Below are 26,606 nucleotides of genomic sequence, written 5' to 3' on the forward strand. Positions count from 1 at the left end.
GCATCTGAATGAATTCTCAGAGGATAAGGCATTTGCTTTGCATGTGACTGACCTAGACTTGAACTCTGACATCCTATATAGTTCCCTGAGCTCCATCATGAATGAATCCTGAGCATAGAGCCAGGAGTAAGTCCTGATCACCTCTGATTGTAGCCCCAAAACAAAAACAAACAGAGGCCAAGCGATAGTACATAGTACAACGGGTAGGGTACTTGCTTTGTTTAATCCCCAGCATCTCATATCAAGTCTGCCAGAAATGATTTCTGAGCAGAGCCCGGTGTAACTCCTAAGCATTGCAGGGTGTGTGGCCCCCAAATAAAAAAACAAACAAAAACGAACTTCTCGGACCAGCCAAAATGAGGGGCTAGATCCAAAAGCTAGAAGCTAGATCTAGCTAGAAGCTAGATCCAAAGCAGCCAGATCACTTGCCAGCTCCTAGAAGGCCATTCTGCTCTGTGGAAACTGGCCCCACTCCTGGCCACACTGAACTTCCCACCGAGGAGGTCAGATCTTGGATCTGCTCATGGCCTCCTCCCCTAAGGTCAACCTAGTTTAGGCTGGGCTTCAGGGACCTCATAGCTCTGCACCCCACCTACCCATTCTTCACCCCTACCTCTAAGGAATCTGCTTCCTAACTTCAGCTCTGAACCTTATCCACCTGCAACTGCAGCTGCAGTCTCAGCACCCAGTTCTGTAAGGGTGCTCCACCTGTGAGTCCTGGAGCCCTGCCAGAGCTATTTGTAAGTGCAGCTTCCTCAGCCTCTTGGGGAAGACAGAAGATGCTGGGCTGAGGGAGTGACCCGGGGGTGGAGCCTGACCTGTTTATAGGACTGAGTCTCTTCAGAGGCTGGCAAAGTCTCAACCCATCGGAAAAGACATTGACAGCCCATCAGCGAGTTGGGTCCAGTGAGGAGCTGGAGGATTACAATGGACAGACTGACCTCCAGGGGACCACCTGGCCATCCTCACCAGGTAACAGTAGGGCCAAGTTTATGGGCAGGGCCTGGGGGTCAGGGCACATTCTGAGGTGACAGATAAAATGACAAATGAATGCAGCTAGAATAGAGATGCCCACTCTTGGTCTGGATTCAGCAAAGTTCCCAGATCTGGAGTCTCAGCCATGGCCCTGGGTGGAAAGATGAGAGAAGATCTGTGCCAGGTGTTGGGAGCGGGGTGCAAGGGAGAAGCAGCCCCGAAGTCCCAGCCTCCTTCTCTTTCCTCCGAGGCCTCTCCCACCTCCCCACCGAGTCTCACATATCCCATCAGACATACAAGCTGTATGTCACATACCCACAAACCCACAGCCCACCCCCATGGCAGGGCACTTCCAGAATTGTCTGGAGCCCAGGGACCAGCTTGTGTGTCTCAACCCTCCTCCACAGTCAACTAGTCCTGGAGCCCAAGAATATGTTGCTGTGACTCACTAGGAGGCCTGTGAACTGCTCACTGTCCACCCAGTCCAGGCATGGTCCCTTTTTATTTCATCTCTCTAGAGGAAATAGATGTCCCTTTCCTGCTACCCTCTGCCCAGTCCACCTAGTCCAGGGTTGAGGTTGGAGATGTGGGCTTGATGATCTTGAGAATCTGCTACACCTGGAGTCACCTGCCTCTAGCTCCTATTCTGGGGTCTTCTGAGGCTAAACTCCCCATCCCCAGCCTCACCCCACCATCACAGCTTCTTTCCTGCCTTGGCAGGGGGCAATGAGCAGCCTCTGGAGGTGGGGATCCAACCTTCCCTGGTTCTGAGGTCTGAATATGCTCTGGCAGCAGAGTGAGGCTGGAAGGACAGGCTGGGTGCCTGGGACTTGTTCTGGGAGGGGCCTCTGTCTAATCTAGGAGCATTTGTTCGGCCTGACTCAGGAGCTGCAGGCTCCAGACTGTGCTTACTGGTTCTCCTGACCCACCCAAGCCCCACCACCACCACTCCAGAACTCACCGACAGCCAATAGGAACAAAAGGTTCTGTTCACTTTTCTCTCCAAGGAAGACCCGATAAACCTTAATCTATGAGATCCAGTCCCTTTTATGGTGGAAGATGTTGGAGGGACCCCAGGGTCCAGAGGGAGATGGGAATCTAAGCCTCTTGGGGAGATGCTCTCAGGACCCTAGAGGGTGCTGTGGGGTCCCTAGTGGAGATCCTTCTGTGTCACTTTGTAATACTCAAGTAAGAAGTAATAGGGGGTGCCAAGCCAAGGCAAAGTGCCCTCTGAGGAAAAACTCAGATTCCCTGACCCATCAGCTAGGTCAGTCCTATTTGTCAGAAACAAATGCATCGATTCTTGTATCTAGAAAGGTAAAGGTAGAGGGTAGAGATCGAGCTCCAGAAAGGAACATACCTTGAGCAGAAGCAGAAACACGAGCACTGTATATACAGTAAGAGTAACTGTGCAGAAACTGCTTTCTAGGGCACTAAACACACTGTAGGATTTCACTCCATTAACCTCAGTGCTGCCAAGCCAGAAGCAACAAGAAGCAACAAGAAGTTTGGTGATTTGTCCAGGCCCCCCATGGGGGACAGAATTATATGCAGACTATCTGCTTTAGAGCCTGTCTTTGACCATTCTTTTTGTTTGTTTGTTTGTTTGTTTTGTTTTTGTTTTTGGGCCACACCCGGTGGTACTTAGGGGTCACTCCTGGCTGGCTGCTCAGAAATAGCTCCTGGCAGGCACGGGGGACCATATGGGACACCGGGATTCGAACCAACCACCTTTGGTCCTGGATCGGCCGCTTGCAAGGCAAACGCTGCTGTGCTATCTCTCTGGGCCTTGTCTTTGACCATTCTACTTCACTGTTCACTGCCCTTCTGTCATGGAGACCCTTGCTGTGGTACTGCCATGGCCCTTTCTCTGGAGGCTCCATGCCAGTGACCTTAGAGATGAGGTTAGGCTCTTACCCCAGAGAATATGCAGGAGGGCAAGGATTGCTTTGAGTGGATAGGAGGCTCCTGGAGACTGAAATCCGGGAGGTGGGCACCAAGACTCCCCTGGTGACTGGCTGGGAATTGTGCAATTATTAGCAGCCCCAAGTGACTTTGGAGCACCCCACAGGTTGCAGTCCGAGGAGCAAGCATGAAAACATACCACCCCTGCAGGGCCCCAGACCCCAGATCTGATATTGGATCCCTGGGGCTGTAGAGATAGCAAGCGGTTGGACGTTTGCCTTGCATGTAGCCAATCCAGGATGGATGGTGGTTCAAATCCCGGCATCCCATGTGGTCCCCAGAGCCTGCCAGAAACGATTCCTGAGTGCAGAGCCAGAAGAACCTTTGAGTGCTGCCAGGTGTAGCCCCCTCCCCCCCAAAAAAAGCTGATGCTGGATCCCATCAGCACTTCTGTGGTGGGAAGGAGGGAACTGGCGTGAGGTGTCTAAGGTCACAGACGTCCCACTTCTGACCTTGGGTGGGAGGCAGTTGGAGTTATCCCCAAGAAGAGCGAGCATATGAGCCTTCATGGCTGAGCTCAAGAGCAGATGACAGGCATGGTGGGGAGTCAGGCTGATGCAGGCCTCAGTGGGTGGGGCCCAGTCCTGAAAGCTTTTCTGTCGCCCTTTGTCCTATATGGTGCAATGCAGGGTGTAATACTGGTCCCCATGGCACAGAGCCAGTCTCTGCCAACAGCACCACTCCTGGTGGGAGGGCCAAGGGCCATTCTGGTAGGGGTGTGAAGCAGTTTTTGTTTTAGTCATGGTGCCACCTCCCAATCAGGAAAGGATGAAGATCTGTGAGACAAGCCAGTTACACCTCAGTTCTCTCAGTGTAAGGCAGAGGGTATAGGAGCTGAAGAGACTCAACTTATTCGGATGGGCCTTGGTGGCAGCGCCCTGTGGGCACCTACAGAAGATACCCCATTCCTGTGTGTTCTTCCACAGGGCTGTCTTGCCTGTCTCAAGCAGTTGCCATTTGTATTCCTGGGCCCTTCAGAGCCCTTCTAGACTGGCTCTTCCTATAGCACCAGTTCTTGCAGCCCAGCTCCACTGGGCCCAGTTCTACCTGTAGCACTCACATATCCCCCAGGCCATGGCCTCATCAGTGGTTTCCAGGACACAGCTCTGTCCTGCTAGGCCTATTTTGGGCTTCAACTACAGGAACTATATCTGGGGTCCCTTGGAGAGCCATTGTGCCAGGCCTAGGAGAACAGACATGTCAGGTGCCTAGATCCCAGCAATACCGATGACCTCAGTGGTCAGGGCTTGGGAATTCTTGAGTCCAGCAGGGCTCAACTACCGTATTTTCCGGCGTATAAGATGACTTTTGAAACAAAAAAAAAGTCAACCGAAAATCGGGGGTCGTCTTATATGCTGAGTATATCCCGAAAAATGTTTCAATATGCCGCTAAACGAAAATTGTCTGAATATTGCCACAAAACGAATTTTCCAACTCGATCCTGCACCAATCACTGCAAGGCTGCTCGGACCGCCTCTCTGACTCAGCCAATCCAAGCAGGCTTTTTATGCATGCAAATTAGACAATGTTCTTGACCCGAATCTACACTGTCAAAAGCCTGCTCAAATTGGCCAGAGTCAGAGAGGAAGTCTATTACAGTATAACCTTTGAACCTTTGCTTGTTGTGATTGGCTCACTATGGTACATACAGTTGCAGCACAGGAACGTTCTGTCTGATACAGCGAATTTAGGCCTAAAAGTATGTTTTAACTGCAAAATTAGGGGGTCGTCTTATACGCCGGAAAATACGGTATATCCTACCCGCTCTCTGCCCTATGTTCTGCTGTGGAACTTCCACAGACAGTAGCTCCCTCCTCCTCAGCTGTCTGTGAGCTGACCAGTTTTACCAACTTCAAGACTCAGGAGCCTGGGGAAGAGAGATAATGCAGAAATAAGGCCCTTGGCCAGCATGCAGCCATTCCAGGTTCAGTCCTTGGCACCCTGTATGGTTCCCTGAGCATCATCAAAAGTGATCTCTGAGTAGACTCAGGAGTAAGCCCTGAGCACCACTGGGTGTGGCCCAAATAAATGCACAGGGACATTTCCCCAGGATACCCTTCTCTGGGATAGTTTGACATGCTTCTCTATAGCCAAGAATACAAGATAGCTGAGTCTTAGGCCTGGGCCCAACCTTGAAGCTCTGCAATTTAGCTTCTTGTGCAGGGGCAGGAAGAGGGGCCTGAACAGTAAGACACGCTTCATCAGACAGCTGCCATCTTTAGAGCACTTGGAGCGGGGTTCTCAAAGTGGCATGTCCAGGGTGGAGATGGTTCATCTGCTCTTCACTCACAGTGCAAGGGCAGGAGTCCCACACATTCTACCCCCAGAAGGTCTGCTCCTCTTCCTGTAGAGCCAGCACCCAGGAATGAGTGAGCAAGGCTGTATAACCCTGAAGACCCCTGGAAGCCTTTCAGAGCCCAGGCATAGGTAGGAGCTCCGGAATGAACAGCCCATTGACCCCATTTCTCTGCAGGAGAAGGTCTCTTCTTGCTGCCAACTCACTGTGAGAGTGCTGGAGGCCCGGAACCTTCGCTGGGCAGACCTGTGTGAGTCTCTTGGATGCCTGGCTGGGGTGGTCAGACCCAGAGAAATGCCCAGACAGGTGCCTTGGGCTGGAAGGGCACCCCCAGTGGCCCCCTGAAAAATTCCAAGAAAGGTTGTGAGGAGCTCACTTTCACTATGGGATCTTGGCTTGGCAGTGAGCGAGGCAGACCCATATGTGACCCTACAGCTGCCAACGGCCCCTGGAATCAAGTTCAAGACCAAAACAATCACCAACTGCAATCATCCAGTGTGGGATGAGGCCTTCAGTTTCCTGATTCAGAGTCAAGTCAAGGTAAGGCCAGCACCCTGTACCCCTTGCAGGGTTGTTCCCCTGCCTCACTCAGGGACAGATCTGAGGATGGAAGTCACCTCACTCCAGGGGTCCATCTGAAGTACTGAGAAGCATTGTCTGAGTACCAATATTGTTTCTAGGAGGAAAAAAACAATGGACCCCTCTGCTGACTGTGGGTTCACTTCCAGCCAACTAAACTCCTTTGGAGTCAATGGGGCAGGAGATAGTCTGTCTCCCTGTACATACTGTACATACTGGCATATACCAGGGCATGTGGGGAAAAAGGAGGGCTGGAGAACTCTCTGAAAGAATTTTATTTTATTTTATTTATTTAATGAATTAAAAAAATTTTTTTTGGTTTTTGGGCCATACCCGGTGAAGTTCAGGGATTACTCCTGGCTATGCACTCAGAAATCGCTCCTGCCTTGGGGGACCATATGGGATGCCGGAGGATCGAATCATGGTCCATCCTGGGTCAGCTGCGTGCAAGGCAAATGTGCTACTGCTGCTCCATTGCTCTGGCCCCAAGAATTTTTTTTTTTTTTATCAAAACAGAAGTTAACTGGAATGGAGCCAGAGAGATAGGATAGCAGGTAGGGCACTTGCCTACTATGTAGTTCACTCCGTGGCACCACTTATGGCCTTCTGAGCTCTGCCAGGAGTAGACTCTGGGCATAGAACCTGGAGTAGGCCTTGAGCACTCCTGGCTGTGGCGTCAAACAAAACAGAATTAGCTGGGAGAAAGTGACATGAGGGATTTGCTGGATTTCCTTTTACCGCTTTAAATTTCTACAATTGTTTTTATTTTGAAATCCAATGTGTGCTGACAAACAGGAAGGAGGGGGGTGCAACAGCAGCTCGGAGTAAATGCTGGTTCCCATGGGGCAACTGCAGGGTCTGGGCTAGATCTCACAATAAAGCAGGTGATAAAGTTTGTTTTCCCAGAGTATGTGGAAGTTATGCTTTGAGGCTGGGGAGATGGCTTAAGTGGTAGAACATGCTGAGCCTGCATAAGCCCTTGAGACCCATTACAGAATTGCAAGCCCCCCAAACCCCACCAGTCCAACATCATATCCAACAATAGCTCTGCCAGGAATGGCTTTTTCAAAAATACATATTACTTGGTGCCAGAGAGATAGCACAGCAGTAGGGTGTTTGCCTTGCACGTTGCCGACCCAGGACGGACCTGGGTTCAATTCCCTGCATCCCATATGGTTCCCTGAGCCTACTAGGTGCAATTTTTTAATTTTATTTTGGTGTGTGTGTGTGTGTGTGTGTGTGTTTGTGTATGGTCATACCCGGCAGCACTCAGGCTCTACACTCAGAAATAGCTCCTGGCAGGCTCAGGGATGCCTGGGATGCCGGGATTCGAATCACCGTCCTTCTGCATGCAAGACGCCTTACCTCCATGCTATCTCTCTGGCCCAGCTAGGAGCAATTTCTGAGTGCAGAGCCAGGAATAATTCCTGAGTGCTGCTGGGTGTGCCCCAAAAAACAAACAACAACAACAACAGAAAAAATACATATTATTTGTCAGTCCCTTCATCAAATGTGAACACCTTTATGTCAATAAAAGTGTACACATGGAATAAACACAATGTGCCCTTGGAAAAAAAGACTCAGCAAAGCTTGCTTTATACAGGGGTGCGGGTCACAGAGCTTCCATTTGTGTGTCCAAATAAAGCACTATTTGCGGTGTACTTTAATGCTTACTTAGCACATTTTCTTTATTACTTTGGGGGGGGGGGTCTTCTGGCACTGTCTAACCTGCTTCCACACCAAATTAGCTGTTTACTTGTGCTAACACCATTATTGTAGGTGTGACTTAAAGTGCTGGGTGGTGTTTGAGTTCAAACAATAAAAAATTGTATTTTCAAAAGAAGCACTCTCTGCAAAACAATAAAATGAGGTCTACCTGTAATGTGCTAAACTGCTTTTCTGGTGCCTAGAATGTTCTGGAACTGACTGTCTATGATGAGGACTCGGTCAAGGAGGATGATGTCTGTCTCCTGTTTCACTATGACCTGTCAGAAGTCCTCCCTGGCAAGCTGCTCCGAAAGACCTTCTCCCAGGTGCCTGCAAGCCCCCATCTGTCTGCTCCAGGCTGAGGCCCCAGCAGGATTTCTGACATCTGCTGGGATCCTTCCCAGCCAGATGACAGAGAGGTGGAGATGCCTCCCATGTACATTTTAATTAAAAAGGAGCAGGTTTACTTGGTGACAGAATGAATCACTCAACTGGAGGAGTTTTAGTGTGGTGGGAAGGAAGGCTTTTGGATGTAGAACTTTTTCCTGCTCCTAAGAGCATGCTCTGGTCCTACCTACCTCTTGCTCAATGCCCCTACGCCCCCTATGCTCATGGCCAGCTATACAAAGGCCTTAGGACTCTTTCTCCTGGAGGTAGGGCTGGGAGAAAGAAGGTAGAATTTTGGGGCCTGGCGTCAGATTGAGGAAACTGAAATAACCCTAAACCTCTCTCAGCTTTGACCTATTGCTCCTCATTCCCTGTTTTAGATGAGCTGGCTGGGAGTAACATTCCCCCACTCGGCCTCAGTTTCCTCATCTGTGAAACTGGGAGTTTGGGAACAACACAGGAAATGTCCCCTGTGGGGGCGCTGGAGAAGATGGTTAGCACCTGTGAGAGTCCATGTAAGAGTCAGAAACATGTTCCTTTGATTTCAGGGACAGGAGGAACTGGATGTGGAGTTCATGATGGAAACCATGTGAGTGGCCTCACTCTGCCCAGGCCCTATCTCTGGACATGGGTTGTTTCTGATTTCTGGCCTCTGAGGCAGACCTTCTTATTGGTCTACCCTACAAAGATGAGCTGTCTCTGCTCTCATTGAGGACAGGGGGAGGGCGAAAGGAGTCTTCTCAGAGAAATAGAAGAAAGCCCATGTTTGCTTTGCTTAGCCATTCCCAGCCATCTGTAACTTGGAGAAGCATCATCCCTCATCTTGTGTCATGTCTTGGACTGAGAGACCCACTTGGTGGCAGCAGGGGGACCCCCACAGGGCTGGGAGAAGGACACACAGGTCAGTTCTGGTTGCACACTGCCTTTGAGAGACCTAGACTTTGGATGCTTTGCTTTTCTAGGTCGGATCACCCAGAAACCCTCATCACCAACAATGTCCTTGTGGTAATTATACCTCCTCATGCTTGTGAGGGGTCCCAAGAGAGGGGCCCCAGAACCTGTGGGGACTCAGGGGCTGGGGGTGGTGGCAGCTGCCTGGGATTTGAGACAGAAGGTCAGAAGATCAAAGCAGTGCTGGGTTTTGTGGTGAAACCACCCAAGGCCTTGAGTAGATGAGGCAAGATCTGGCCTGAGACTAGATGAGGGGTACAGTGTTAGGGGTATCCCTGGAAATCTTTGGGTACCTGTGATGAGCTTATAGTTCTGAGCCCCCTGAGTGGGACAGGGAGAAATTGCACAGGTCAAACTGGAGTGAGGCTACTGAGTAAAGACTAAAAGTGTTTCTCAGGAGTCCGCTGGGTACTTTGGGGGTGGGACCCGTCGTGAGTCAACTAGCATTTCCTTGGGGTGAGGGTCAGTCCTGGTTAGCTCTGCTCAGGTACAGCAAACTCATGGGACCACAGATTGGAGTAGGGTAGAGAGAGAAGCCTCAGCTCCGAGGGTGGTTCCTGTCAGGAAGAAGAGCTAGGTCTTCCTGAGTGGGGAGTGCAGCACCCCACATGGAAGGGGGCGCCTGGCTCAGGGCTACATAGACTGGCATTGAAGAGCTTGTGTTACTTTCTCAAATATGTGTTCTGTTGAGTTGCTGAAGTCGGCAGGCTGGAGACAGGGCAGCAGCTGCATCTCCTCAGTGGACAGGGGGCTGGCAGAAGACAGCCTGTCAGATGTCCTCACTGTCACAGCTCTGTCATCCTGGAGGGCAGTGACTGCATTATGAATAGCTGTGGGCAAGGGCAACTTCCAGAATAAGGCTACAGGGAAAACAGAGCCAAGAGAGAACTGAGCTTGGTGTTGATATTCCTTAAGACTCTAAAATTTGGCACATCTAGGAAAGCTGGGGTGAGGGGAGAGATAAGGAACTTCCTTGGCCATTCCAAACCATTGCTTTAGCAGCTAGAGCAAATCAAAAGTGTGTGTGTGTGTGTGTGTGTGTGTGTGTGTGTGTGTATAGAAAGTTCTGCTCTCCACTTCTAGCTCCATGTATGAATGGGGGGGGGGATGAGGCAGAGGGACCTCAACTCCCCCCACAGTACTCCTAGTCCATGGCGTGGTCTGCCCTAGGCCAGAGAGCTCTCCTGCCTGGATGTTCATCTGCACAGCACAGGAGACACTGCTGAAGTAGCAGGTGAGACCCATTTATAGCCAGATTTAGGAAAACATGGGGTGCTGGGAAATTGCTTGACTGCTCAGGGTGGGACTGGGCAGTGGACATAGTTGAAGGAATGAGAAGAGGGGCTGTTGGGCCTAGTGGCTTTGGGAAACATTTCTCATAATCCTGGTCCTTATTCAGCTTTCTGGGCCACTACCAGGCCCAAGCATTGCTGCTAACTCTATGATCAGAATTGGGCTTTAAAACTCATTTTTTTGGATGGGGGATTTTGAATTTTGTGGCCACACCTGGCAATTCCAGTTCTGCCTTGAGGGACGATGTGGTACCAGGCAGGTCGATTGCATGCACAGCCAGCTCCTTAATGCCTGAACTATCTCTCAAGCTCTAGGTGTCCAGACTCTTACTGACCTTCCCATTCTGTCTCCAGACCAGGAAAAACTGGAGCTGGACCTGGAACTGAAGGGATCCTATGAAGGCAAGCAGACTTTGACACTGGACACAGCCCCTTTACGTTTTCACCACCTGGCAGCCCAGGAAACAGAGCTGAGCACATGCCTGAGGGTGGGTCTTTCTCCAAATTTCTCCCAGGAGAAATCTGCAGTTTTTCAGAAGGTTCTCCTTTGAATATACCGTTTTTAGGACTGAGACATAGTATGATGGGGCCATACCTGATGTAGGTTCAATTCCTGATCCTATATGATTCCCCAAGAATTGTCCTAGAGTCCTCCAGAACCTCTGGAGATATGACCAAGGTGAGTCCTAGTACCATATCTTTGAGCTCTTGCATTGAACCACCAACCTGGTTGACACAGTAGGGACCTTTTGGCCTCCTGAGCACCACTTAGGAGCATGCCCCAAATAAAGACTTGCTTAGTTAGTAATGCCTTTATGTATTTCCATTACACTTACTAACATTATAAAACATTTCCATTTATAAACTCATGTATAATTCAGTTCAAATAAGAAGTAACTAAATATTAGACATTGCACTGAGTATATGCTAGGCCTAATTTCTATAATTATTAAAATTTTGAAATATTGGGCAAACAAAATGGGGGCTACAGAAATGATCCACTGGATAAGGCACTTGCCTTTTATACAGCACCATATGTTTGGTCTCCTGAGCAATGCCAGGTGTGTGAGCCATGAGCACTGATCAGGAATAAGGCCTGAGGACTTCTAGATGTGACCCCCCCCCCAAAAAAAAACAAGCAGTTATTCATTGTACAAAGTGTTGTGATAATTTTATAATCTCAGAGACATGTGTCTGGTCAGTCTAAATATTATTTTTTCGGAGGGCACACCTGGTGACACTCAGCAGTGGTTAGTCCTGGCTATGCGCTCAGAAATCAATCCTGGCTTGGGGGACCATATGGGGTGCTGGGGGATTGAACCACATTTCATCCTGGGTCAGCCTTGTGCAAGGCAAACACCCTACTACTGCACTATCACTCTGTCCCCGTCTAGATAGTCTTTAAAGATTTGTTGGATAAATAAATGAATGGATGTTTTTTTCTTCCAGAGCTCCAAAAGCAGTGGCTGGTTCTCAGACAACTCAGCAGGGCACCTCACTGTGCCCCTCAAATCCTTGGCCAGAGAGAAGGAAGTAACCATTGATGTTCCTGCTACAAATGTAAGTGACCTCAAGTGGAGAAAACATGCCAGGGAGATAAACATGAAGGCTCAAGACACCCCCCCCCCCAACCAGATGATTCCTGTATCTCCGATATGTCCCCAACTAGGGCCATTTGCTTTGATTCCAGGGCCCAAGGCTGAGCATGCAGCTCAAGGCTGAGAGCTGGTAAGAAACAGTCTTGTCTGTGAAATAGTGAGGTATGGCTATGGGGCAGGGCCACTGTGTTGGGAAGGGGGTTCTTATGGCTGGGAGGCTATTTGACTGCTGCTGGGGCCTTGGTCCTCAGGGCTGAGCATGGCAGATGCTTGTGACCCCAGATCTCTGTTGTTGCAGCTCTGAGGAGCTGGCTGTGCACTTGGGCTTCGATTTGTGTGCTGAGGAGCAGGCATTCCTGAGCAAGAGGAAGCAGGTGGTGGCCAAGGCTTTGAAGCACGCCTTGAAGCTGGACAGAGACCTGCAGGAAGATGAGGTTTGGGAAAACAGGGCTGTGGAGAGGGACTCCCTGATTTCCTATATCCTCTCCTGATTACTCACTCCAGTCAGCAGAGACTGGCATGATAGGGTGAGGGGACCTATTCTGTGGTGCTCTATCCTTTCCACTGTGTGACTGGGCTGTAGTTCTAACTCTGACTCTATCAGGAGCCAATCAGGAGCCCCCCCCCCCTTGAAGAGAGGTGACAGTTCCATTCCTACTGGTGTAACGACAGCCTGTGTCCATGTCTAGGTCCCCATCGTGGGCATTGCAGCTACAGGAGGAGGTGCCAGGGCCATGACCTCCCTCTATGGCCATGTGTTAGCTTTGCAAAAACTCGGCCTCCTGGATTGTGTGACCTACTTCAGTGGCACCTCGGGCTCTACATGGTAAGGGCCCTGGGGATTTTAGGGATTTCTATAGGGGGGAATCCTGAGTGTTCTGTAAATGGTCTGTTCTGATGGGGGCCAAGGGTATCTCAGAGAGTTGAAAACCAGACACATGGAGGTGCTGCCTAAGCGATGCCACTGGGTGGGTGTCCAGAGGTAGGAAATTCCATTTTAGCCTGAGCAACACCACCCACTGGCTGGGTGACACAGCGATTCATTTCCTCTGATTCTCAGTTGACACAACTCCAAAGAGAGGTAATAAGAGTAACATTCCCCCAGAGGATTGGGAGGGTCAGCCCAAGCACACACTTCCTATTTCTGACTCATCCCAGGAAATCCAGATAGTTACTCTTGGATTTTTTGAGTTTTGTTTTTTGGGGATTGGGCTTTGGGGCCACACCTGGCTATGTTCAGTGCTTAAATCCTGGCTCTGCACTCTGCTCTGAGCTCAGGACTTAGTCCTGGCAGGGTTCAGGGTATCATATACAGTGTCAGGGATCAAACCTGATTGGGTGCTTTCATGACAAGTGCCTTAATCCCTATTCTTTCTCATGACCTGACCATTCTTTCTAATTATTATCACCTCCTTTAAACCTTATAGCATGGGGCCCGTAGAGATAGCACAGCGGTGGCGTTTGCCTTGCAAGCAGCCGATCCAGGATCAAAGGTGGTTGGTTCGAATTCCAGCGTTCCATATGGTCCCCCATGCCTGCCAGGAGCTATTTCTTAGCAGGCAGTCAGGAGTAACCCCTGAGCACCGCCGGGTGTGGCCCAAAAACAAAAACAAAAAAACAAACAAAAAACCTTACAGCATGTTCAAGGGTAGTTTCTTTTATTGTCCTGAATTCTTAAACTGTGAGTTGTGACCCTCAAGTGGAAAATGTCACGAAATTTTGTTTTAAAATGAATTTCTTTATTGTTTAGAATCAGCAAATGTTTGATTTGTATGCCTATTTTCTGTACTAATCTACCTCGCCTGCATAAAATTTCTCACGAGGAAAGAGGTTTATTTTTTTGGTTTTTGAGTCACACCCAGCAGTGCTCAAGGTTTACTCCTGGCTCTACATTCAGAAATTGCTCCTGGCAAGCTCGGGGGACCTTATGGGATGCCAGAATTCGAACCACTGTCCTTCTGGATGCAAGGCAAATGCACCATCTCCATGCCATCTCTCGGGCCCCTAGAGAAAAAAATTTAAGAAGCCTTGGTATTATAGATAAGGAAATTAAAGCCAAGATACTATTTCACTTAAAGACAGCACTGGGATGAGGTGATATGTTTTATGTAAGACATTCATTCCTGGAGCTCAGGAATTCAATAGCTCAGCGTAGGCCATTTGCCTTACACACGGCTGACTAGGGTTCCATCGATGGCATCCCATATGATCCCCTGAGCCTGCCAGGAGTTTTTTCTGAGCACAGAGCCAGGAGAAAACTGTGAGTGCCACCAACTATGATCCAAGAACCAATAAATAAATAACTATATTCATTTTTTATGCCACTGAAACACAAATTTACTAGGAATAAAAGGAAGTTCATCAAAGGAATTTCAGTGGCAATTAACCACTGATATTTTTTCTTTTCATTCTTCATTTATATTTTGTTTTTTGGGTCACACCCAGCTTAGTAAGGGTTTACTCCTGGCACTGCACTCAGAAATCGCTCTTGGCAGGCTAGGGACCATATGGAATGTCGGGATTCGAACCCACATACGTCCTGAGCAGCCACGTGCAAGGCAAATGCCTTGATGCTGTACTATCTCTCTGGCCCCTCTTTTTTTCTTTTTTTAATTAATAAATTTTGTAATTGAATCACCATGAAATACATAGTTACAAAACTGCTCATGATTGAGTTTCAGTTATATAATTTTCCTACACCCATTCTGTCACCAGTGCACATTTCCCATCACAATGTCCCCAGTTGCCCTCCAGCTCTCTCCCTTTGTCTCTATGGCAGACATTATTTTTCTCCTTCTCTTTCTCTCTCTTCCTTGAAGGCACAGTGGTTTGCAATATTGTTACTGAAGGGGATCACCCATATACTTTACCTTCTTTCAGCACCCAGTTCTTGTCCAGAATGATCATTTCTTTCTTTCTTTTTTTTTTTTTTTTTTTGGTTTTTGGGTCACACCTGGCAGCTTTCAGGTGTTACTCCTGGCTCTATGCTCAGAAATTGCTCCTGGCAGATTAGGGGGACCATATGGGATGCCGGGATTCGAACCACTGACCTTCAGCATGCAAGGCAAATGCTTTACCTCTATGCTATCTCTTCAGCCCTCAGAATGATCATTTCCAACTACTATTGTCACAGTGGTATCTTCTCTGCCCTAACTGCCCCTCTTCTCTGTGGCAAGTTTCCTACCATGGATTGTCCTCCTGGCCCTCGTCTCTATTGTCTTTGGGTATTATTACTATATTATCTTTTTAACATATACCACAAATGAGTGCAATCATTCTATGTCTATACTTCTGTCACTGACTCATTTCACTCAACATAATATTCTCCATATCAGCAAATTATTCAATATATACATCCATTTTTAAGCAAATTTTATTACTTCATTTAGTAATAATATGCCATTGTGTAGATGTTTCGTAGTTTCTTTATCCACTCATCTGTTCTTGGACACTTGAATTGTTTCCAGATTCTGGCTATTGTGAAGAGTGCTGCAATGACCAATTATTTATTTATTTAAATTATTTTTATTTTATTTTTTTACAAACATGAGTGTAGTCTGATTTCAGTCATATAAAGAACCTTCACCAGTGCAGCATTCCCACCATCAATGCCCCCTACTCCCTCCTCCTCCATCCCCTGACTGTATTCAAGACAGGTGTTCTACTTCTCCTACTCATTAACATTGTCATGGTAGTTGTTAGTGTTGTTATTTCCTTAAGTGCATTCACCACTTTTTGTGGTAAGCTTCATATTGTGATCCAGTTCTTCTGGCCCTCATCTCTGGGTATTATAACAATAATGAATGACCAATTTTTTTTAAAAGAGCATAAGGACAGGCTTATGATGATGAGAATAAGGTCTAGAACCCTGCTTTACAATTCAGAATCCATGGCTACATTCTGCTACTTGCCATGTGGTTCAGACGGAAACTCAATCTAAATTGAGCTGTGTAGTAGATGTTAAATAAACAGGAAATTTTTGAAGGATTCATTTGAATTTGTCTTGATTTTTTTTAACATTAATTCCATGCTGAAGATAATTTTGGATAGGTTGAATTTAAATATATTATTCAATTTCACTTTATATTTTTAAATGTAGTTACTAGAAAATTTTAAATTACACAGATGACCCAATTCTTTTTTTTTTTTTTTTTGTATGAGCTGATCTAAGAAAATCTTCCTTTGTATTTTCCACATAGATGAGAAAAGGAAGAGGGTGTAGGAATGTGGTCCATGGCCAGGCCTAGGCCTTCTACTGTCCTTTTCTTTTTCTCACAGGACAATGGCCCATCTCTACGCAAACCCTGAGTGGTCACAGAGTGACCTTGAAGGACCCATCAGTCATACTCGGGAGCATCTGGCAAAGAGCAAGCTTAAGACCTTCTCCCCTGAGCTCCTAGCAAGATACCACCAGGAACTGGAGCAACGGAGAGAGCAAGGCCACTCCTCTACCTTTGTGGACCTCTGGGCCCTAATGCTGGAGCATATGCTACATGGCCAGGTAGGGCTTTTAAGCCAGTGGGTGGGATATGTGCATGGGTTATGCGTTAGGTAACATAAGGCACATGGTTACTAAAGGACACTCATATCAAAATAAAAAATGAGGACTGGAGATATAGCACAGAAAGTAGGGCATTTACCCTGTATGTGGCTGACCTGAGTTTTATCCACAGCCTCCCACATGGTCCCCCAAGCACCACCAGGAGTAATTTCTGAGAGCAGAGGCAGGAATAACCTGAGCACCACCAGATGTGTCCCTTCCTCATTAAAAAAAAAAAAATCCCATACACACAGAATATGAGTCTCTAACTTTGAGATGATTTCTTTCTGAGTCAGGCTATTCTTCAATTAGCCGCCAGGAAATGAAAAAATTTAGATCTCCCAAGAGTTAGAGACCAAGAAGAGCCAAAATCAGTTAAGTAAATTTTTGTGCTGTTGTTTATTAAGTCGATGAGGACCAGAGTGATATTACAGCGGGTAGAGATTTTGCCTTGCATGCTGCTAACCTGGGTTCAATCTCCAGTATCCCACCTGGCCCCTTGAGCATCCCCAGGAGTGATTCCTGATTGCAGAACCAGAGAGTAACTCCTGAGCATCACTGGGTATGGCCTCAGAAAGAAAAACACCACCAGTCAATGAGATTGCTGCAACAATTTGCATTACTATACTGCAATATGAAATGTACTTTCCCCCCATTCCTTCCTAGTACTGCTATGAGCCCAGACCCTGGAGGCCAGAGTGATAGTACACCTGATAGAGCACTTACTTGCCTTGCAAGCAACCAACTAGGTTCCAGTCCCAGTACCCCCAAATGGCTCCCATATGGCCCCAGAGCCCACAAGAAATGATCATCCCTGAGTGCAGAGCCAGGAAAAAGTCCTGAACATTGTTGGTGTGGTCCCTAAAATAATAAATAAAAGCCCAAATTTTCTGGGAATCAAATTCCCACCCAGGGTCTATTACTAGCTTGGTGTTCTCAGGCAACTTACTACTTTCTCTATGCCTCCATTTTCTCACCTGTACACTAAGGATGAGAATTTTTTTTTTTTTTTGGCTTTTGGCTTTTGGGTCACACCCAGCAGTGCTCAGGGGTTACTCCTGGCTCTACATTCAGAAATTGCTCCTGGCAGGCTCAGGGGACCATATGGGATGCCAGAATTTCAACTGATGACCTTCTGCATGAAAGGCAAATGCCTTACCTCCATGCTATGTCTCCGGCCCCAGGATGAGAATTTTTTAATACATTACTTTTTTTAAGGAGTCTTAGTAAACTAACCTCCAAATTTTACATTAATTTATATAATTATTAAAAGCAGTTATTTTCCCCATATTATTGTTTTACTCTCTATAATTATTTAAACAAAACAAACAAAAGACAAAAGTACATTTAAGATGTATAGCAACAACAACAAAAAAACAATGATCAGGGGTCGGAGAGATAGCACAGCGGTGTTTGCCTCGCAAGCAGCCAACCCAGGACCTAAGGTGGTTGGTTTGAATCCTGACGTCCCATATGGTCCTTCATGCCTGCCAGGAGCTATTTCTGAGCAGATAGCCAGGAGTAACCCCTGAGTGCTGCCGAGTGTGGCCCAAAAACCAAAAAAAAAAAAAAAAAAAATCAAATATGGTAGTATAAAAAAGATTTTGTGGGGGCTGGAGAGATAGCATGGAGGTAAGGCATTTGCCGTGCATGCCGAAAGACAGTGGTTCGAATTCCAGCATCCCATAGGGTTCCCTGAGCCTGCCAGGAGCGATTTCTGAGCATAGAGCCAGGAGTAACCCATGAGCGCTGCCACTTATGACCCAAAAACCAAAAAAGAAAAAAGAAAGAAAGATTTTTGTGGTATCAGTTTTATCAAGAATGGTTTATCTGGGCCCAGAGAGATAGCACAGCGGCGGCCTTGCAAGCAGCCGATCCAGGATCAAAGGTGGTTGGTTCGAATCCCGGTGTCCCATATGGTCCCCCGTGCCTGCCAGGAGCTATTTCTGAGCAGACAGCCAGGAGTAACCTCTGAGCAATGCCGGGTGTGGCCCAAAAACAAAACAAAACAAAACAAAACAACAACAACAAAAAAGAATGGTTTATCTTGTAAATGAACCAAAAATAAACGTGCATCAAATTTGTTCCTTTTATTCTTGTTGACAAACATTGATATTTAGGACTGACCATTATTATTATTATTACTATTATTATTTTGGGTTTTTTTTGTTACACCCAGCAGTGTTCAGTGGTTTCTCCTAGCTCTACACTCAGAAATCAATCCTGGCAGGCTCAGGGGACCATATGGGATGCTGGAATTCAAATCATCATCTTTCTGCATGCAAGGCAAATACCTGACCTCCATGCTATCTCTCTGGCCCCCCTTTATTATTTTTTAAAACTTTATTGATTTATTGATTGATTGATTTGCTGTTGGGCCATACCCAGCTGTGCCCAGGGCTCACTCCTGGCTCTGCACTCAGAAATCATCCCTGGCAGGCTGGGGGACTACATGGGATACCAAACTAGGTTCGTCCTGGGTCATCCACATGCAAGGCAAATGCCCTACCATTGTGCTATCTCTCTGACCCCCATTATTATTTTTTGTTTATCATCAGGGCTTACACCTGATTAAGAAATCTGGCTGGTTAGATCACAGAGAGAAGTTATGCTTTTCTGGCCCCCACCCTAGTCTCTCAGTTCATCCCCTTTCCTTCATCCTCAAATTTTCATATGTATATCTAAATCTGTACATTTTATTATACAATATACATTTTGTACATAGTTTATATAACTTAATTTTATGTTGAAATATCTTTATTACATATATCTTAAAATATATATCTTTAAGATTATATAATATTACTTGCACAAATGTTTTTGGTTTTGGATTTTGGGCCACACCCAGAATTGCTCAGGAGTTACTTCTGGCTCTACACTCAGAAATCTCCCAGGCTTAGGGCACCATATGGGATGCTGGAAATCGAACCCGGGTCAGTCCTGGATTGGCAAGGCAAACTCCCTACTGATGTGTTATCGTGCCAGCTCCCATTCTGTAGACTTTTAAATTTCTGTTTGCTTTATGGGTGTGAAATTAAATCTTTTTTTTTTGTATTTGTTTTTTGTTTTTTGTTTTTGTGTCATACCCGGCAACTCTTTTAGAGGCTACTCCTGGCTCTATGCTCAGAAATCACCCCTGGCAGGCTCAGGGGACCATATGGGATGCTGGGATTTGAACTACTGACCTTTTGCGTGCAAGGCAAACACCCTACCACAGTGCTATCTCTCCGACCTTGAAATTAAATTTTTTTAAAAAAAATTTAACTTTCAATCCCAGGATACATGGAATAAGAATGTCAGATTTAAGGGGCTGGAGAGATAGCATGGAGGTAAGGCATTTGCCTTTCATGCAGAAGGACAGTGGTTTGAATCCCGGCATCGCATATGGACCCCTGTGCCTACCAGGGATGATTTCTGAGCATAGCGTAGAGCCAGGAGTAACTCCTGAGTGCTGCCAGGGTGACCCAAAAACCATAAAAAAAAAAAAAAGAATGTCATATTTAGACATTCTATTTCTTTTTCAGTGAATTTAGAAATTTAGAGACAGAGGTAAGAGAAGAAAGAGAGGAATAGATGTTCAAAAAACAACAACAACAAAACAAAATATAGGCTTCTCTGGCGGGGGGGGGGGCGGGGGGGGGGAATGGCCTATTTTTGTGTGTTTTGGTTTTGGGCTCCATCTGCTGGCACTCAGGGATTATTTCTGGTGATTCTTGGGATACCATATGAGGTGCCTGCAATCAAACTTGGGTAAACTATGTGCAAGACAAGAGCCCTAACTGATGTAGGGCTGTTTCTCCAGTACTAGAAATTTTATTCAAAAGAGAAATTAAAAGAAAAATATACTAATACACATCAATCAAGAAGTAGAATTTTCTAGAAAGGGCAGAAAGTTTACAGCAGCCAATAAAACCTTCCAGTGGAGATGCTATTTCCACTATTCACTTTATGGAGTGCCAAAAAATGCAGTTTGATCCCAGGCCATAAAAAAGTCTTTTACTTCATTATCACTTGATTTTTTTTTGTTGTTGTTGTTTTTTGTTTTGGGGCCACACCCGGCGGCGCTCAGGGGTTACTTCTGGCTATCTGCTCAGAAATAGCTCCTGGCAGGCACAGGGGACCACATGGGACACCTGGATTTGAACCAACCACCTTAGGTCCTGGATCGGCTGCTTGCGAGGCAAACGCTACTGTGCTATCTCTCTGGGCCCACCACTTGATATTTTTGGTGATGATTTATTGTTTGATTTGGTGTACAAGATTTATAGTATTTTTGTTTGTTTTTTGGGGCCACACCCATTTGATGCTCAGGGGTAACTCCTGGCTAAGTGCTCAGAAATTGCCCCTGGCTTGGGGGGGACCATATGGGATGCCAGGGGATCCAACCAGTCCTTCCTTGGCTAGCGCTTGCAAGGCAGACACCTTACCTCTAGCACCACCTCTCCGGCCCTGATTTATAGTCATTTTAAAAGAGAAACAAAAGTTCACAAGAATAAAAAAATTTGTGATGTTATTGGGAAATAAGCAGCTTTTAAAATTTTGCTTCATGAAATTTCAAGTATTGTTTATTTCTTGATGATTAGGCTTTCCCTATTTTTGAGTGTGTTGGAGTCACGTTCAGCAGTGCTCAATGGCTATTCTTGACTCAGTGCTCAGGAGTAATAATACTATCTGGTGGAATTGCTCCTGGGTGCTTCCAAGCTATAAGCTGCACGATTTCCTCCTCAGGTGATGGATCAGAAGTTGTCAGGACAGAAAGCAGCACTAGCACGGGGCCAGAACCCTCTTCCTCTCTACTCCAGCCTCAACGTCAAAGAGAACAGCCAGGAGACACTTGACTTCAAAGGTATGTCCACCTCAACCCATCAGTACAATGCATGATACACACAGCACATGTGTACACATGGAATATACATTTACACACATACACAGTGCAGTGCAAACATGCATGCATCATGCATATACATTTGTATAGATGTACAATACAACATGCATTGGCAATAAATATATTACCTAATCATGTGCACACCCTCCCTGCATCCTGCATGTCTCCAGAGAATCATAACATACAACTCCACAATAACCACTCAGCCTTTCAGAAGGACCCATTGGGTGACCTTAGGGGCTGGTGCCAGGAGAGCTCATTGTCCTGGGGCTTGAGCAGGATGTGGATCAAAGGACAGATTAGGAGGGAATCAACCCAGGAGTCAGTCAGGAAGGGAGAGGGCTGAGTTTGGGGGTTGGGTGAGTAATCCCAGCACCTCTGCCTGCTCTCCTTTCACTCTGCCCCCACCTCTGCAGAATGGGTGGAATTCTCCCCCTACGAAGTAGGGTTCCTGAAGTATGGAGCCTTCGTCCCTCCTGAAATCTTTGGCTCTGAGTTCTTCATGGGGCGTCTAATGAGGAGGATCCCCGAGTCCCGCATCTGTTTTCTGGAAGGTAAGGGGGCGGTCACTAAAGACCTGGTGTGTCCCCAGACTGTGCCTCTGCCAGCCAGCATGGAGGCAACCTCTGTCTTCATGTTTGTCAGCTGCTCTTGCCCTGCCCAGGGAGGTGTGGTAGGGCCACCTGTCCATCCACATGCCAAGATAGGAACCCCTGCCTGCAGCGTGCTGGGGGGTGGGGGCTCTAAGGCCCTGGGCTGACTATCAGTGGATGCTGGCCATCAGGTATCTGGAGCAACGTTTACTCCCTGAATCTGCTGGATGTCTGGTACAACATCACTAGCTCTGGGGAAGCCTGGAAGCAACACATCAAGGCAAAGATCAGGAAGCTGGGTAAGGAGGAGGTCTTTGTGGAGGCTCAAGGGGAGGCCCCCTCCCCTTTAGGGCCTCCTACTGGGTATGTATCTGTTTCTCTGGGTGCAGAGGAAACCCCTGCTTCCTCGGGGGCCTCCTCGAGGACCTCCTCATGGCTGGAGGCCTCATGGCTGCAGCCTGGCACAGCACTGGCGAATGCACTGAGGGGATTCCTGACCAACCGACCTCTGCATCATCAAGGCTCCAACTTTCTCCATGGGCTCCAGTTGCACCGAGACTACTGTTGTCAGAAGCCCTTCTCCACCTGGGCAGGTGAGGCCACAAAGTTGGGCCTAGTCCTAGGTGGAGCTGGGCAATGGGTGGGCTTGGCAGAAGCCTAAGAAACTAAAGAACCTGCTTCTGGATAGGTCCTAGAGGTCCAAGGAAGGGCAGGGATGGGCTGTGTATTCCCTCAGAAAGACAGTGACTGGAGAAAAGAAAATAGGAGGCCGCCAGGAGGAAAGGTCTGGCCCTGACTCTCCCTGATTCCCACCAGACAGCCAGTTGGACTCCTGCCCCAGGCAACTGACCCCCCAGGAACCCCAGCTGTGCTTGGTGGATGCCAGTTACTTCATCAACACCAGCTGCCTCTCCCTGTTCCGGCCTGGCCGCAAGCTGGACCTCATCCTCTCTTTTGACTACTGCCTGAACGCACCCTTTGAGGTACCTTCAGCCACAGTGCAGGAACCCAGTTCCCCTTCCCACACTGGCCAAGCATAGGGGAGATTCGTCAGCATCCCAGGTCATAGGTTCAGGCCTATTAGATCTTGAAGAAAGAGAGAAGTGACTAGACTAGAGATGAGCCCAGGTTCTGACCAAAGTCCTTGTGTAGGAAGGGCCATGAAATGGTGGATTCCAGGCTGCCTGGTTCACCCTGATGGGAAGAACTGGACAGAGACAAAGACCCTGACCCATCCATCCCCACCCCTATATCATCCCTGGGGACTCTGTGCAGAGTGGGGGTGTCAGGGACACAGAAGCAATTCCCCATGAGACCTGTCTGTCCCCACAGGCACTGCAGCAGACTGAGCAGTACTGCCGGGCCCAGGGCCTGCCCTTCCCACGTGTGGAGCCCAGCCTGCAGGAGCAACGCCAGCCTGCCCAGTGTCACCTCTTCTCAGACCCCGACTGCCCTGAGGCCCCTGTTGTGCTGCATTTCCCACTGGTCAACGCTGCTGGTGAGGCAGTCCCGCCCCGCCCCCTCCTGTACTTTCCCCCCTCACCCCCAACTTCTGCAGAGGCCTCTGTGGGCATTCACGGCACTGTCCATGGTTCTGACCCCAAGTCCCTTACTTCTTATTCTCTTATCACCCAGGCAGCAGAGTGGGTGTCCTCTGGCTGTGGAATGGGGGTGGGGGGAATCTAGCATGTCTGTGACTTCCCTGCCACTGTTGGGGCACCAGGTAGCTGGAAAACTTCTTCAGGACTTTCCAAGCCAGGGGCCAGAGCAATAGTACAGTGAGTATGGCACTTGCCGGGCACACAGCTGACTCAGGTTCAATCCCTGGCACTCCACATGTATCCTGAGCCTCACTAAAGGTGATCCTTGAGTACAGAGACAGAAGTAAGCTGTGAGCACCACTAGGTGTGGTCCCCAAGCAAAACAAAACAAGAAAGGTCTCTCAGGGTCGGAAAGATAGCATGGAGGTAGGGCATTTGCCTTGCGTGCAGAAGGTCGGTGGTTCAAATCCCGGCATCCCATATGGTCCCCTGTGCCTGCCAGGAGCAATTTCTGAGCATAGAGTCAGGAGTAACTTCTGAGCGCTGCTGTGACCCAAAAACAAAAAAAAACAAAAACAAAAAAGAAAGGACTCTCCAAACCAGAAGGTCCCCTCTTTTGGGTCTCCTCAACCATACAGAGGCTTCAACCACCTCTCTGCCTGCACCCCTTCTTCGCTGGGGTCTGTGCTCCAGGATGCAAGAAGTTTGTACCTGCTTTTTATGCCTTTATCACACATAAACACACCTCATTTGCTGCCCAGTCCTTGCTTTCCTTTTGGTGGAGAAAGTTTTGTTTTTGTTTTTGTTTTTGTTTTGTTTTTTGGCCCACACCCGGCGGTGCTCAGGGGTTACTCCTGCTGTCTGCTCAGAAATAGCTCCTGACAGGCACGGGGGGACCATATGGGACACTGGGATTCGAACCAACCACCTTAGGTTCTGGATCGGCTGCTTGCAAGGCAAACACCGCTGTGCTATCTTTCTGAGCACAGAAAGTTTTATTCTTGCCTGTATTCCTCTACTTCAGCTCCCACCCACACGAGCAGACCTCTGCCAGCTTTGAACACACACACACACACACACACACACACACACACACACACACACACACCTCACGCCCTGAAATTTGTCTTCCTGCAAACACTGTATTTTACAACACTGTTTACTTTCAGAGTCTCCATGAGTTTTAAAAATCGTTCACTAGGGGCCAGAGCAATGGCACAGCAGTAGGGAGTCTGCCTTGCATGTGATTGACCCAGGATTGACCTGGGTTCAATCCCGGGCGTCCCATATGGTCTCCCAAGCCAGAAGCAATTTCTGAGTGCATAGCCAGGAATAAACCCTAGACAGACACATTAGAGTTTATGAACTGAGGGTTGCATAGGAAATGTAGGGAGCAGCAAACTCATCATGGCTCAGTATAGTGCCCCATTAGTAACATTGAGATGTCTTCTAGCAGAGGACTGGGAAGGAAACAGTTCACCCTTTCCATGGGGAGCCTCTTCAGGGACTAATGCTAACCCTGACCCCACTGCAGATGGCCCTCACAGCTCTGCAGAGCTTCCTGCTGGCAAGGCGGATCTCACTAGCATCAACTCACCATATGCCCTGTGCAACATGACCTACAAGGAGGAAGACTTTGACTGCCTGCTGCAGCTCAGTGAGCACAATGTACGGAGCAGCCAAGACTCCCTCCTGCAGGCCTTAAGGATGGCGCTGGGACGCCGGACCAGGGCCCCACAGGCGCAAACTTGAGGTTGTTCAAGGGCCACACTTGTCTGTTTTGCTTGCTGGGCGGTCGAGTTCCCAGGTTCTCCCAGGTCTGAGCCAACCCTCAAAGCCCAGAGCCACCTTCGTTCTATCCAGAGTCCACTGGCACCTTGAGCTGATATTCAAGGAGCTGAAATAAACTCCTCCGTGGACCAGTGCGGACCATGTGGATAATAGCTGGTTTCAGAAAATAAGCACTCACATGTGATTCTTTGCAAAACCTCTAAAGAGAAAGGATTGGGGGTACAGGCTAGAGCAGATTGGCGGGGGTCCAAGTGTGAGAAGGCATAGCTGTCCTGAGACTCCTCCTCTTCATTCCTGTCTTCTAGCCCACATTTTATTACAATACAATTTTTTGCGAATAAAATGAGTACAACCATTATGTGAAGCTTCTTTTTTCTTTCTTTCTTTTTTAGTTTATAAACTCTTACTGATACTACTTAAAAACAGCATGCAACAATTACACAGTGTCCATGATTGGGTCATGGAATTCAGTACTGTTTTTGAGCAACTTCAGTGAGATATTGTCTACTTGTCCCATAATTTCTCTGTCTAAGATGTATAATTCTAAAGTATACAATAATAAAGAAATCTTTTACTATGTATTCACAGTTTGTGCCATCCTTTGTTCTGCTTCATGCCCTGGACAAATTTCTGTCTCTATAGGTTTGTCTAGCCTTCACTTGTCACATAGATGAGTCCTACAGTATGGATCCTCGACTTTCTAGCTTCTGCCACTTGGCATAATGTTTTTGAGATTTTTCCATGCTGCAGCAATTACAGCACTTCATCCGTTTGTGGCTCTATCCTTTTGTGTATTTTTCTTCTGTATGGACATAGCACATTTTTATCTATTTATAAATCTATAAACACTTGAATTATTTCCATTTTCTTATTATTATAGAATATACCACTATAAACATTTGTGTATTCATTTTGTGCACAAAATTAATTTTTTAGGGGCCAGAGAGATAGCATGGAGGTAAAGTGCTTGCCTTTCATGTGGAAGGACAGTGGTTCTGATCCCGGCATCCCATATGGTCCCCCAAGCCTGCCAGGAGCAATTTCTGAGCATAGAGCCAGAAGTAGCCCCTGAGCGCTGCCGGGTATAACCCAAAAACCAAAAAAAAAATTTAATTTTTAATTGTTCTGTGCCTAAGTATTAAGTTGCCAGATGATATGGGATTCTTTGTTTAACCTTTTGAATAACTTCCAGAATCTTCCCTAAAATCTGTACTCTTACACAGTCCTGGCAGTATTCTAAGAGAATTCTAATATCTCTGCCTCTTTTCCAGCACTTAAACCATCTGTCTTTTTCTGTTGATTATGGCTTAGCAAATTGGCTTAGCTAATACGTTTCACATGCATTTCCCCAGTGACTGAAGATGCTAAGCATCTTTTCATAGATTTATTGGCCTTTGGTATAGCTCCTTCAGAGATATGCTTATTAATATATTTTATAGACTTTCAGTGAGACTATTATATCTTACTATGAAATTTCAAACATACTTTATTTTACATACAAATATC

General features: G+C 47.3%; 2 protein-coding genes across 2 annotated transcripts in view; both read left to right on the forward strand.

Annotated features, from left to right (window-relative positions):
* Window positions 1-7,945, forward strand: part of VPS39 (VPS39 subunit of HOPS complex) — a 90,148-nt gene extending 82,203 nt beyond the window's left edge. The window contains exon 26 of the mRNA XM_049781510.1: window positions 7,931-7,945. The gene's annotated coding sequence lies outside the window, so the exon portion shown is untranslated. The remainder of the gene's footprint in view (window positions 1-7,930) is intronic.
* Window positions 870-25,075, forward strand: PLA2G4D (phospholipase A2 group IVD). The gene is made up of 20 exons (XM_049781586.1): window positions 870-972; window positions 5,417-5,486; window positions 5,640-5,776; window positions 7,726-7,848; window positions 8,458-8,498; window positions 8,872-8,914; window positions 10,031-10,094; window positions 10,507-10,640; window positions 11,602-11,726; window positions 11,857-11,880; window positions 12,049-12,184; window positions 12,440-12,576; window positions 16,029-16,251; window positions 21,019-21,136; window positions 21,592-21,729; window positions 21,960-22,067; window positions 22,158-22,361; window positions 22,585-22,751; window positions 23,101-23,266; window positions 24,844-25,075. The coding sequence occupies exons 1-20, from the start codon at window positions 928-930 to the stop codon at window positions 25,059-25,061; spliced, it is 2,421 nt and encodes an 806-aa protein (XP_049637543.1). The 5' UTR covers window positions 870-927; the 3' UTR covers window positions 25,062-25,075.
* The last annotated feature ends 1,531 nt before the right edge of the window (window positions 25,076-26,606 follow it).

This window comes from Suncus etruscus, chromosome 10 (assembly GCF_024139225.1).
Source record: "Suncus etruscus isolate mSunEtr1 chromosome 10, mSunEtr1.pri.cur, whole genome shotgun sequence".
Lineage (NCBI taxonomy): Eukaryota > Metazoa > Chordata > Mammalia > Eulipotyphla > Soricidae > Suncus > Suncus etruscus.